The sequence below is a fragment of the Nylanderia fulva genome, unplaced genomic scaffold (genome assembly GCF_048542155.1).
Source record: "Nylanderia fulva isolate GAGA-0341 unplaced genomic scaffold, ASM4854215v1 Scaffold27, whole genome shotgun sequence".
NCBI lineage: Eukaryota > Metazoa > Arthropoda > Insecta > Hymenoptera > Formicidae > Nylanderia > Nylanderia fulva.
The window spans coordinates 680,069-693,820 of record NW_028190336.1 but is presented as its reverse complement, the minus strand read 5'-3'; the positions used below and the strand labels follow the sequence as shown (position 1 = coordinate 693,820).

Here is a 13,752-nt window from a genome sequence, read left to right as displayed (position 1 = left end):
AAATTTCTCGTAATCAGGATTTTTTATCACATTTAAAAAATCTTCCTCTATTTCTATATTCAATTATTCAATAACTTAATTATCTTAATTCCACGATTTTTTTTATTAATTTATTATAATCTAAATCTTGATCAGGATTTTTTAATCACATTTAAGAAATCTTTCTCTATTTCTACGTTCAAGTATTCAATAATTTAATTACCTAATTCCACGATTTTTTTATTTATACTACACTTCAGTTAGAGCTTTTATATCTATTTATTATAATTTCTAAATTTCTTGTGATCAAGATTTTTTATCACATTTAAGAAATCTTTCTCTATTTCTACATTCAAGTATTCAATAATTTAGTTACCTAATTCCACGATTTTTTGATTTATATACTACACTTCAATTAGAAGCTTTTATATCTATTTATTATAATTTTAAAATTTTTTGTAATCAGGATTTTTTATCACATTTAAGAAATCTTTCTCTATTTCTACATTCAATTATTCAATAATTGAATTACCTAATTCCACGATTTTTTTATTCATACTACGCTGCGTTCGAAGGAAGATCCGCAAGTATCTTGAGCATTTCACGAGGTTCTCCCGCGAGAGCTTGCGGCTTGCGGTCAAAAGGACACGCTCCTGCCGTGGGACGTGAATTCACGTTCGACACGCTCGACAGGCGGCGCTCGTGTAGCGTGTAGCCTCGCGTGATTGCAAAAAAATATCCCGTGCTAGTTAATGCCGATGACATTGACGGACGGGAAGCAGCTAAGCTTTGACTTACAGCGGGACGATCGATGCGAGAATGTCGCAGGCTAATTTGCTGCAGAGCTGTAATTGTAAGTTAAATCATTCTTATTTATTTCGCCGATAAAGCCGCAAATAATGATCCGTGAGCGGAGAGCATCGCACGCGTCGTGTTGTGAAAAATGAGCTCTGATAATGGCGGCTTTCGTTTATTTAACGCGAGACAAAAAAGCTGAGATCCGAGGAGGGAGTCGGGATGGCATCGTGACACCTCGGAAGGATGTGTCCCGCACGATCATCCTATGCGTGTCTCGATCTATGAATATTCGGTGAATAAAGCTTTTTAACGCGTGCCGTGTGTCCCTGTACGTTTTTTGATTGTGCATATGTTAATTATGCAAAGATGACTTCTGGCTTTTCGGAGTCGTTGGTGCTATCGGCATATTTTTTACAGTACGCTTTTTTAATATATTGTAACCCGTCCTACTATTTATCATTCGCATACGTGCATGGCTTGATAATTTCGAGGAAAGAAAAATATATATATAAATATCTCTCTTTCATTTATATATATCTTAATTATTCATCTGTATATTATATATTTATATATTATCGTATTGTTTTATTTCAGTGTAATTTACTTTAACATGAAAGATATATTCTTAGATTTATCTCAAAGTAATTATATTTCGAGAGATCCATTTAAATATCTCTATTAATTAAATAATCAAAACCAATATAAAATAAAGTAAGACCTAATATAATGTATTATATATAAATCCAATCCATTTTCCATTTATATTATAAGCCAACATAATCCTAAAATTTCCTCTTTATCAAATATAAAATCTATTGAATTATACATTTTCTTTAATGTACTAAAATCATATTTTTTTTTTTTTTTGTATTTCGGAGTAATTTACTTTAACATAAAAGATACATTACAATTAGATTTTATTTTTTATATTAGTTTTAATGTTTTAATTAATAGATATTTAAATGGATCTCTCGAAATATAATTATTTGGAAATAAATCTATAATATATATTATAAATTTATTATTGCTTTATTTTGTAAAATTTATCGCGTTGCAAATTTACTTGTTTATTTACTAATAAATATGCATGAAATATGAATAATTAAGCACGTTATATATATACAAAATAATACGTACAGAAGCAATCAAACTCTAAGAGAAATAAAGCATTTATCTTGATATAGATATAATATTATTATAAATAAGTAAGCGTATTGTTATAAAAAAATAAGCAATGCTACGCATTGTCGCGTCGCGTATATATATATATATATATATATATATATATATATATATGTATGTATGTCTGGAACGACGAGCATCGTGTTATCTCGTCTGGAGATGCTAACCATCGATTAGCCCGATACGTTATTAAAACAACTCCTCTTAAGGACGCTTCGGACAGTGGAAAGTTTCAATGATCAACAAACAATAATATATCGCAGAAATATTTTTTCCGAAAATATAAATTTGGATCTCGAGATGAAATGTCCGTAATATTTTTACTTTGCCTTATAAAAACGTAAATTTTATCCATGAGTTGTTAAATTTTAATAATAATATATAAAAAGAAATATACAAAGACGCGTATTTCAGAAATTTCTAGGAAAAAAATTCTATTGAAAATAGAAATATGAATTGCGAAGATCGTGCTTTCGACAAAAAGTACCATTTAAATCAAACAATAATGCATATTCGCAAAGAGAGGATAATAAATCTAAGTTACTGCATAGAGAGAATTTTTTCTTAGAATTTACCCTGAAAAGCATGATAATCGTGGAACAATATGGTATGGAATTTTATAAGAGTTTAATTAATATTTACCATAATAAAAAATATTAATATCTACCATAATAAGATATAAAAAATATGTTCGATTAATTTCACTATATATAGTAAAATTTATTTGTAACATCTTATTGTGATAGATATTAATATTTTTATTGTGGTAAATATTAATCAGAAAATTCTTCCAATACCATATTGTCCCACGATGACCATGATTTTCAGGAAATGTACCTGTAAGAGAAAATTCTCTCTGTGCGCGAAATATTAAATATTGTTCATAGATGATATAATTCTTAGTATCTCCGGTAAAAGACGCGTATCGTAGTACATAATTATTTTTAATACAAGACAATGCAATTTTCCTCACGAAATGCTTTTCGACTTCGTAGGGGAAACTCAGTACGATGATCCCCAGGTGCAATTTCCTCGTCCTATTCCAGACGAAGTTATCAGGTAAGCTCACGACATTCGCGTTAGCCAGCATAAGCACGAATGCAAATTATTTTCTTTCGTAACATTGCGTGCAAAAAAATGCAATTATCAAACGATATAAATTTTATATAATATCGTTCTTTTCACATCTAACACAGATTAACACACGAAGTCTCTTTTGGGTAAATTTTTATACATATATAAAAAAAAGTTTGTTATAATCCTACGTGCTTACGCGTATTATCTTTGTTGTAATTCTCTTACTAATCCTTTTAATTTGTGAAACACCAATGCGACGACTTAGCGTTTACGAAGTTTACGTAAAGGAAGAGTCGGGCGCGGATTCGAAGAGCGGCGATGCACCAGGTGCATCGGGATTAGGACCCGTCACCAACCAGCAATTGCTCCAAGTAATTAATCGCTGCGAAAGTTTTATCAATGAGAACGATTTGCGATCATGTAAAATCACTTTCAAGGATGAATGCATGGACCTCGATGCAGCAATAGACTCCGAAGTGATCAATATCGACGGCACCGTCACGAAACTCCTCGGCAAGGATGCGTTAAGGTACAAAGTAAGTGCCAAAGTGAGGTATCTTAAATATTTGTCGAACTATTAGCGCGGGGCAAGTTGTTTGCCGAGAGCGAGTGTATATCGTTACAGCAGCAGTTTACATGAAATATTTCACCTGACGGGCGCGTCTCTTCGTTTATCTAGAGTTCCCCTCTTTCTTCTTACTTTGAAGAATTTCATTTGCATACGCTTTTTATAGTTTTATGTACCAAGGATTTGCCTATCTACATCGCGATGTACCATAATTATGGGAGTAAATATAAAACTATTGTTGGAAAGTCTGCATTTTTACGCGCGCGACATTCCTTGCGTTCTTATAGTTTTATGCGTGCAATTTAATCTTACAACATTTCTTAATCACAGTATTCTTTGTCGCGACTGTGATAAATTCCTCTCTCCGTTTCTCTTTCCTCTGTTTTTTTTTAGTATCTTATTTTTTATTATTAATCTTATTATTTTCATTAAAATTCGGATTTTCGGTCTTTTAGATTCTCGAACAGACGGTTAACACGCCAGATGAAAATGTAGTTGTATATTCACATCCTGTTGCCGAAGAACCTTCGTCCTCGACAACGCGACTTATCGATAAGGATGATCCGCGATCCAGGCTGCATTTTGTAAAATATCTAAAACGCGACGGAAAAACACTCAAAATCTGGGAATGCGGCATTTGTACGTATTTTAATATTTAAATATAATTAATATATAGAAATAATGACATATTTTTTAAATATGTGTGAAGAAATTAAAATGTTGAATTTGATATTTTTTTCGCGAGAAATATCATTTCGAATTCTCATTCGATTTCGCAGCGTAGCGAGTAATTACTTTTTAATGTTGTCACTGGAGACAGCTTGTTTTCGTTATAAGAAACTTTTATGTTTAATATTCGAATCAGGTTCAAAAGAGTTCCGTCACCAGTACACCTTGATGAGACACTTGCCGACCCATACCGACGAAAGAAACTTTAAATGCGAGGCTTGCGGCAAGGCTTTCCGCCAGTTGTCCACATTGAGTCAGCACAAGGCTATACACAGTGACGCTAGACCCTATGTATGCGAATTCTGCAAGAAAACGTTTAATAGGTCGGAAATGATTATTTTTACATCTTTTCGTATTTAAACGCTTGAAGCTTTACACAGCATACAGGCAATAAATTTGCAATATTTATCAAATTGATTTGTACTGGATGGTATATTTGACATTTTGAAGTAATTCGAATTACAGGGTATCTACGCTAATTTCTCATCGCAAAACTCATTCAGAACACAAACCGCACAAATGTCACGTGTGCGGTAAAGGATTTCATCAAAAGGGTATATCTAACATAAACGTATTAATTAGGCGATCTGTCATTTTCCGAAAAATTCAAAACAAATTTTTTCTGAAAGAATTTATATTTCATTACATCTACATTTTTCTTTTCTTTTTCTCCTAAATTTATGAATATTCCACGATGTTTTATTGCGCAAATTGATGGAAAACGCGTTCATCTATGAACTTGAAAAATTCGGCAATTAACATTAGTCTTTTCAGGCAATTTGCGTAATCACGTATTCACGCACACGAACGAGCGGCCATACAAGTGCGAGCTCTGCGGCAAGGGCTTCAATCAGATGTCAAATTTGGTCTGTCATAAGGTGAAAGCGCACGCACACGCCGACAAGATGCAATATTCATGCGGAGTCTGCGGAAAGGAGTTCCCGCGTAGATTCGCCTTACGATCGCACGAGGAGTACAAGCACGGTATAAAGTATCGGAGCACGAGCAACGTGCAATCTGCCGTGAACGAACCCAGTAGCGCAAAAAGGTATGTAAAGAGGTCACATGATGTTAGTCGCGATCTATAATGCACAACCAATGGTGCAATAAATGTTCAAACAATCTGAAAAATCGTTGAAATTCATCAGCCACTTTATACAAATATTCGCGAAACGCGAGAAAAATAAGGAATACATTTTCTTTTTTAAATAAAAATACGAAAATTATGAACTTTCATTGATATTTTCATTGAATACGAGAGAAGATCTTGTAAAAATCAATGAATTAGTTATAATTTTGATGGGGTAAATTTCTAATCGATTTTTCTTTTAATTTTAATTTATTCCTCACAGAGACTAGATAGACAATCAAAATTATATATTCAATTATTATTATTTTATGCAAAGTTGATTTAATTATAGATATTGCAGCGCGCGATATGTAATTATGCATTTTCAGCAAGAACGTTAGGATCATACAATTGTTCAATGGCGATCGAAATCAAACGAACGAAAGCAAAGAGAAGGATTATTTTGGTTCAGTTAGTATATATATTTAATTTATGATAAATATAATGAGAATTATGGATTGTGTAATTAGTTTTGGAATCCTGTTTCATGATAGTCGGATTTAATGGATAGCATTGTGATAGACAAAATTGAAACAAAAGCGATGGAGGTTGCGTTACTTCAAGGTCAGACTCCCTTTGCTCTTTATAGACCCGTTAAGGGTATACCAGTACTTGTTAAAGTTTTACCCACTGCAAGTAATAAGCACGTAAGTATCTATTTATAAACATTATTAAATATGCACATGAAAATTATATAATTAAAAATCATAAGATATATAACTCTTTTAGTTACACATAAAAAAAGTTAATAAATTTATATGAAAATTTATATGAAAAGTTATAATAACGTTAATTTAAAAGTTTTTATTTCTTGTTAGTGTAGTTATTTTGTGTAGTATTTTGATATACTAATACATTTGATGAGAAACTCGACTTTTAGTTGACTTCGTAAGAGAAGTTTGTTATAAAGTTATATATCAAATATTATATAGTAGAGATAATCGATGTTTTGTGAATATACTTGTTTAATTCACTGTCAACGAAATGGGAATCGATAATTAATAATTAACAATTTCGAAGCATATTAATTAATATTATTTAATAACATTTAGTTATTTCAGAGAATTAGAGATATCGCTTATTTAATAATATAATGTACTGTTTACATATAGATTCTTACACCTGCGACTGCCGAAGATTTACGAATGGCGGGGAAGATAACTTCGAATCCTACTGAGACTTCAGACGCTGACGGCAACAAGGCTGTTCAGGTGAAAGTACCCGTTGTTGCCACGGTGATACAAAATATCGAATCTAATGGCAAATCCAGTTTCGTCATTGAGCCTCCCGGAGCGGAACAGGAGCAAGGTAAGCTCTTGTCAATTTTATAAAACAAAATGTTTTCGTCGAAGCGTTTCTCTTTATCTTCTCGTGTTATTGTTAGATGATCTAGTGACAGCTTTGGACTCGCAGTTTTCTCTCTCTGAACCTCATTCTGACGAAGCGGATCGACAAAATGGCACAAATTCAACTCCGTCAATGGACGAGTGTAACGAGTTGTTGGAGTTGGCTGCGCAAGGTGGAATACAATTCGTTCGCGCTACGGAGGACGGTCGTTACGAGGTAATATAGAAACGATTAGCACATTCAGGTATGAAACTGTGTTAGTGCTTGCACAGCGCTTAATATTCGATCATAGTAGCGTTTGGTGAGGAGGATGATATTTCTTGTTGAAGCTGGGAAACATTTTTTTTCCTCCACAATTTATAATCCAATTATCCCTGCGATGTATTTTCGTTTTTAAGATTATATATCTTGATGAACATGTATTTCAAATTCGATAATGATTAGAATATGAGTTGATCAGATCGAGAAGACAATGATTATGATATTGCGAGAATTTAACGTAAGAGAACATAAATTTCAAGATATAACGTCGTTCTTCGACATCTTTATCTCTGAAAAGGTGACGTACTTTTCCGCGCAAAACTGGCATTATAGCGTCGACGTCTTTTCGATCGACTTTTCGACCTACAGTATGCGCGACACATTCGGAGTATTCACGTCAGGTGCCTCCATTCCTTTACATAGATTTCTCTATTTAGAGAACTGTGTAGCGCTGTCGCGTTTCCAAAACAGGTTCGTTTTTATAGAAAATCGTTTTCGCATTGAAATTTTATCTTTCGCGCTTCTTCTAATTAGCTCCAAGAGTTCGATTAAACTCAATATCTATTGATAAAATCCGGATATGTTCTAAGAGTCCCAATTAAATTCTTCGTAATTCTCAAGCAAGAACTTTGAAGAGAGAGAGAAATTTTAATTAAAATTGTATTTTTCTTGATGATAAAATATCATCAATCTTACTTAACATTTAAATGTCTTGGAAATATAGTATAATTTTTGAAAAAATAACTTAAAATAAAATTCTAAAGTAATATATTATTTTTTAGAACTCTATAAAAATTAATTATTGAAATTTTAAAATATAATAATAAATTTCTGTGCACGTGTCTCATAATTTGCATTATTGTAATAAATTATTCCGATCATGACGAAGCTTTAAGCAGTTCAATACACCGTTCACTGTTGGCTTCAGGTTATGACAAGCAGCGAGGCCCGTGACTTAATGGCGCAGAATTCCCACGACGTAACGATTCTTGACAGCGAACAGGCGGATGCCATCAATCTTGTGAATATACGCAATAACGGTGACGTCATCATCGGCGACAACGATAATCAGATCATGGTGCTGGAATCCGGCCAGAAATCTAGCAGTATGTCAATGGACGGTATCGAGATTCTCGAGGACAAAGACATTAGGATTCTCGAGGGTAAAAGCCTCGACGATCGTTTCGCGGATGGTATAACATTCCTTCCTCAGACCAAAATCGATGATCTCCTGCTGGGTCCCAAATCGCTGGTTATCGATAATGATAATGCTCTTGTCGAGCACGATGATGGTAGGTGAACTTTTGTCACAATGTCTCAATTTATAAAAATTCTTTTGTAATGATATCTCTGCCGCGTATTTATATCGTAAGATATAATGTATATAAGTTTTAGTAGCTACTTTGTAAAAAATATATAAAAATATATAAAATAATGCAATATATAATTTCCATTATTTTTAAAATCAATGTAATAAAATATATAATTTTAATGTATAAATTACGCTGTGTTACAACAACGTTAAAATATTCGGTTTAAAATAATGAGGTATGTTTAATTTTTTTTAATGTCGATTTTAGCTATGGTCATACCGTCAAGTCAGCAAGATTTAACGAGCATCTTGGGTCATTCTTCGAACTTATCTACTAGCTCGCAATCCTCATTATCATCTCTGTTAATGAAGAACCATCCACCATTGTCCTTGTTGAACGAGACATTCCCGTATCTGAAGGGCAGTCAAAGCTTCGCGGACGATCTAAATATTCTTGGCGTTTCCCCCGGGGAAGATCATCACTTGGAATACGACCCGAAGATGAGATTGCCTTCAGTCTTCGACGACGATTGTGATACCGGTTTAATATCCTTCGGTCAATCGGACATGAAGATGCTTGACTCCGGAAATCAATGCATTAAGGTATAGTTGTTTAAAAATTATGCTTAAACAATTTTTGCTGATATCATTTTTTTCATCGTTTGATGAATTTTACAGTCTTTCAATGACAAGTTTTGTTTGCCGCCTTCCAAGATGTTCCCTAGTCTAAATGAGGTGAAGATCTTAGGGCCGAAGAATCATAGTCACGAATTGATCGCTCCACATTATCAAGATAATAGACTCCTCAGTCCTTTCGAGCAGTTTCTTAAGACTACTACTATGCAAACGAGTGGTTGCGTATCTAATACCGCAGACGCGTTCGAAGGATGTAGGAAAGAAGTGAAAATACTCGGTAAAAAACTCGGTACTGGCATTATCACTTCGACCGAGGAAGGTGATATTGTCAAAGTTGTCGATGACAATTCTAAATTTGTAAGTATAATCATATATAGTTTTAATTATACAATTTAATTAATCAATATCTCCTTTCTTCTTTCTCTTATTATTAAGCACTATAATGTTGAATATTTATAATTTATAATTATATATATATATATATATATATATATATATTTATAATTTATAATTATACGCATCGATTATTAGAAATAAAATTTCTTAAAAAATATTAATTAAGAGTTTGACGCGTACTTGATATACTTGGCACAGGAAACGAGCAATGCAATGGATCTTTGTGACAACGCCTTACAGCAGTGTACCATGTCACCGAGACGATTGCACCGGCAGTCGTCGATGGAGAGCGACGTCGCGGATAGCTTCTTGCTCCAAGTAAAAACCTTTGAGAGTAATTACACTAAAAGCGACAAAAAAGAGAACGTATCTCCGAACCTGCGCAGGCCGGCAGCCCCTGCTCGGATTTTCTGAATTTCGGCAATCGCTTCGGCGGAAAGGACCTGCTGTCACCCGACGGTCATCTCGATAGGAGTCAGAAAGACGATCGCGGAGATAATTTTATGCCTGGAGAAATGTTGGACCTAGATTGACGATGCGCGACGAAGGCCTCTGCAGTGGCCTCTTACTTCTGGGATTACTTGTTCTTTGTGTCGCTATCTCTTGCGAAGATATTCGTGCGTTACTTCGAATTCTTTCGATGTATACAAAGAGACCAGGTAATACGCGATAAAAATAATTGCATCGAAAAGAAATGCATATTGATATTTTTATAATTCTTTGTTTACAAAAGATTGCACTGATTTAAATGCGAAGTAAATTGTATCTAAATTATGCATTTATTTGCGAATTATTTTGCTGTTAAATAACAAGTAATACCATATAAAAATTGATAGGTTGCTTAATTTTTGGAAAATGTGCGATCTATTTGCAACAGATTTTGGAAAGTAATTTAAGGGAAAAAACTAATATATATAATAATTATGCATGTGGCAATATATTGTGAATACATGTTTTTTGAAATGTGCTTGTAAATCTCAAGGTATTCACACATAATCTCAGATATTTCAATCATCTCATTTATCTTTATATGAATTATGCCGTATTGCTCAATTTCTCTATATTTTCTCTATACGTAATATGATTGTATAAAAATCCAATCGAAATATTTTATATCCAGATTTGCATGTTTGAAGAATAAATATATATATATATAAGAATTTCTTGCTAGTTGTTTTCATTATTTTAGACAGCAATATATATATATATGTATATATCTATTAGATAAGAAGAAAAATTATCGTAGCATTACTGTTTTTAACAGATACGTGGGATAGAGATACGAAAGACTGTGGTATTCCGATACGAAGGTTATTTAGATTTATTCGCGAATTCTCGACTCGGCAATATTTTCTCCGCGCGCACGTGCCAATACCAATAGGTGGAATGGTTAATACCGTCTGCCCTGGCATCCATCCTTGCTACTTGATAGTCAGCTCCCATTCGGAGAACCGCACTGTCTTATATAGTAACCTGTGCAAGCAATCTGCCCACAGTTCGCAAATTGTTGAATTTAGAAATGATGTGAAATATACGAATTAATTTCTTGTTACTCAATTCTTGCGCTTAAAAATATTTATAGACATACTGTACAATTTTAATTATTTTATATAAAATTTCCAAAATTACGCGTTGGACTATTTTCTTTAGATAAAATTTAATTAATATTTTCTTGTTCTTCTTTCATGTTATATTTTCTGTATCGTTAGATTTTCATAAATATTTCAAGAATTTAAATTCAAAAACAGTGATATGGATATTGGTAAGTCAAGGTATATCTATCGAGTGATATCTTATAGTCTGACTTAGCATTTATCTTCACTACTTGATAGTCAGCCCGTAGGAGCCTCTCTACATTTAGGTAACGCGGGAGGGACTTGTAATATATATTCTGTAAAAGCACAAGATCCAAATAAACCTAATAAATATTACATAAAAGAGGCAACGTTTCCCTTACTGACAAAGTAATGTAGACTTTTCTGATACCGACTACTTTCTCTCGAAGTGCTTCTTCCCCAGCGAATTCTTTGATCATTCTTTAAAATCATTTTTAATTTTTTAGATATATCTTTGTTCGACATATAATATATAAAAATTCAATATTTTAATTTAATTTTTGTACTGATTTATATAATCAAAAAACGAGAAAGAGAGAGAAATTGGGAAATAATAAATTAATAAAATTCTCAGACTTAAATCCAGCAGTGGTAAGCTGTAGCTTACGAACGCAACGCATGTGCCCGAGCAAACGTGTCGGAAAATTTACTTTTCTTCCGCAAAGCCAGCGGCAGCCCGTCGTCGTCGTCGTCGTCGCAGCTCGCAAATACGCAAAAATTAAGTTGTAAAAGTCGCTCCGAATCGCTCGCGCTTTCCAGCCACGTCTGCCGCGAGGACGAGCGAATCCCACGGAAATTCCATTCGTTCTTTCCCCCTGCCGTGCCTCTCCTCTCCTCCCCCCTGCTTCTAGAAACCCCTCGGGGGAAATTCGCGCCTTTTCTCCGCTGCTTTGCATCGAATTATTTAAAAATGCACCCGACGTCCCGAGAAACATCTACTTAACTCGAAGGCGTCAGGACGTTCTTAGCGCGCTTGGAGTACCGTGAGAACAATGGCGTTAACGACGACTCGTTGTCGGTCTACGGCATCTACAAAAGACGAAGAATTCAAAATCCTGAAAAGTCAGTCGGGATGTTTAGAACCGATGTTTCTTACGATACTGAGGAATTTTCGTCATAGGATCGACATAGCTTACTTAGTGTAGTTCTTGAGCCAAGAAATTCCTCGCTTAATTTACTTGATAAAACTCTATTATCCGGAAAGGGTATGTTATATAAAGATTAATCGGATATTATTGATAAATTTATCTATATGACAAACATTTTATCGCATCAATAAGATCGGCTGATTCCCACATCGGCAAAAGTAATTATGGCTCGTTAAACTAATCGCATTTTCGTATATAAAGAGGCGATGAGGACGACTGGGAACGAGCATTTTATTTGCTTTACAACGTAATTGCGAACAGAAAGTATTCCTATTGCTAGATGATTCAGGTGCATTATAGTTCTGCGGTATACCTATAAGAACGCTCGTCGTTTTTCCACGACCGAGATTTCTCCCACGGGTATAACTTTGGTGAGCGAAACGGCTCCGCGGATTATCTGAGGAAGTGCGAAGAGGCTTTTAACTCGGTATAATTTATTTAAAAGCCGAGACCGGAGGGGCGAGACGGCCGTGAAAGGGGAATCTCCGAAGAAACAGCCTTAATTAGCACGGACTTTCTTACCACCGGCAGATTCCTCCTTAATTTTCGCAGATGAAAACCGCGCGATCCACTTCCCTGCGCTTTTTCTCTTCTTCGACCTTCCCTTTTTCTTCCTCCTTCTTTCCCCTTTACGAATTTTGCTTCGCTCTTCTACCGAGACATCGTATACCTTTATTCTACTCAAACGCGCTTGATAATTTGCAATAGAGAAAAGTCCTTTCGATATTGATGAAATTCTGCAATTAAAGGAAGAGCGATACTCGATCGAACGTGAGGTAGATATAGTTTAAGTGTAATATGATTTTGCCTGATTTCGCGAATTTTGCATAAAACCTGTCCCACATTTATCCCGCCATGTAATATACAGAATCGATTTTAGCTCGGTGAAGATTTGATGGAAATTCTAATTAGGAAAATATTCAACACTGGGAAGAGATAAAAGAAATTCTCGTTCGAGTTAAAAATTCGAGAGACAAAAGTGGTAAAACCTGCTTTGCGATTAATGTCTAGATTTTACTTTGAGAGAAATTTCATTTCACTCTATCACTATATACACAAAAATATATATTATATTAAAAATTAATAGACAAGCTTCTGTGCGTAGGCAGTCCTTTCTTGTCGCAATTGTAAGCGATTTCCATTATGTATAGAGCAAATAAAATTTCACGAATTATACTACTTACTGTTGTCACTCGAATCCACTGATGCTATTTTTACACGAACAGAGTATATCCACGGAATGAATTGAAAAATTGTGCTCGCTGCAAAATTGCTAAACGCGACGTCCGCGCGCACGTCTGTGCGACGACAGCTATTCTTCCTAACAAAGTCAATTGACGGCGCTGCCGTAATGTGCCGCCTACTTTGGAAAATTTACTTTGAATTTCGTTCCCTTTTACGAGCTCTTCCTTTCTACTTTCCACGAGACATTACTTCGTTCCCGCACCCGCGTGCTTGGTGCCCTCGCGAATTACCTCGTCAGGAATTCAACCCTCATACACAGCCATTTCGCAAATTCGATCTCCCTCGGTGCGTCTCTGCTCTCTGTCGACAAAGAGAAGGGGAAAGAGAGA

General features: G+C 34.6%; 1 protein-coding gene across 2 annotated transcripts; it reads left to right on the top strand.

The window, feature by feature from the left end:
* The first annotated feature begins 717 nt into the window (after positions 1 to 717).
* LOC114931500 (uncharacterized) lies at positions 718 to 10,449 on the top strand. 2 transcript variants are annotated; one of them, XM_085483784.1, is made up of 16 exons: positions 718 to 832; positions 2,955 to 3,018; positions 3,302 to 3,572; positions 4,060 to 4,243; positions 4,470 to 4,656; positions 4,799 to 4,887; positions 5,108 to 5,381; positions 5,792 to 5,873; positions 5,957 to 6,109; positions 6,575 to 6,770; positions 6,847 to 7,025; positions 7,999 to 8,362; positions 8,651 to 8,985; positions 9,061 to 9,375; positions 9,613 to 9,732; positions 9,801 to 10,449. In XM_085483784.1, exons 1-16 carry the CDS (start codon positions 799 to 801, stop codon positions 9,945 to 9,947), a joined length of 2,994 nt encoding a protein of 997 aa, XP_085339910.1. In that variant the 5' UTR covers positions 718 to 798; the 3' UTR covers positions 9,948 to 10,449. The 2 variants fall into 2 exon arrangements, with proteins under 2 accessions (XP_085339910.1, XP_029159410.2); XM_029303577.2 differs by having other exon boundaries at positions 9,613 to 9,901.
* The last annotated feature ends 3,303 nt before the right edge of the window (positions 10,450 to 13,752 follow it).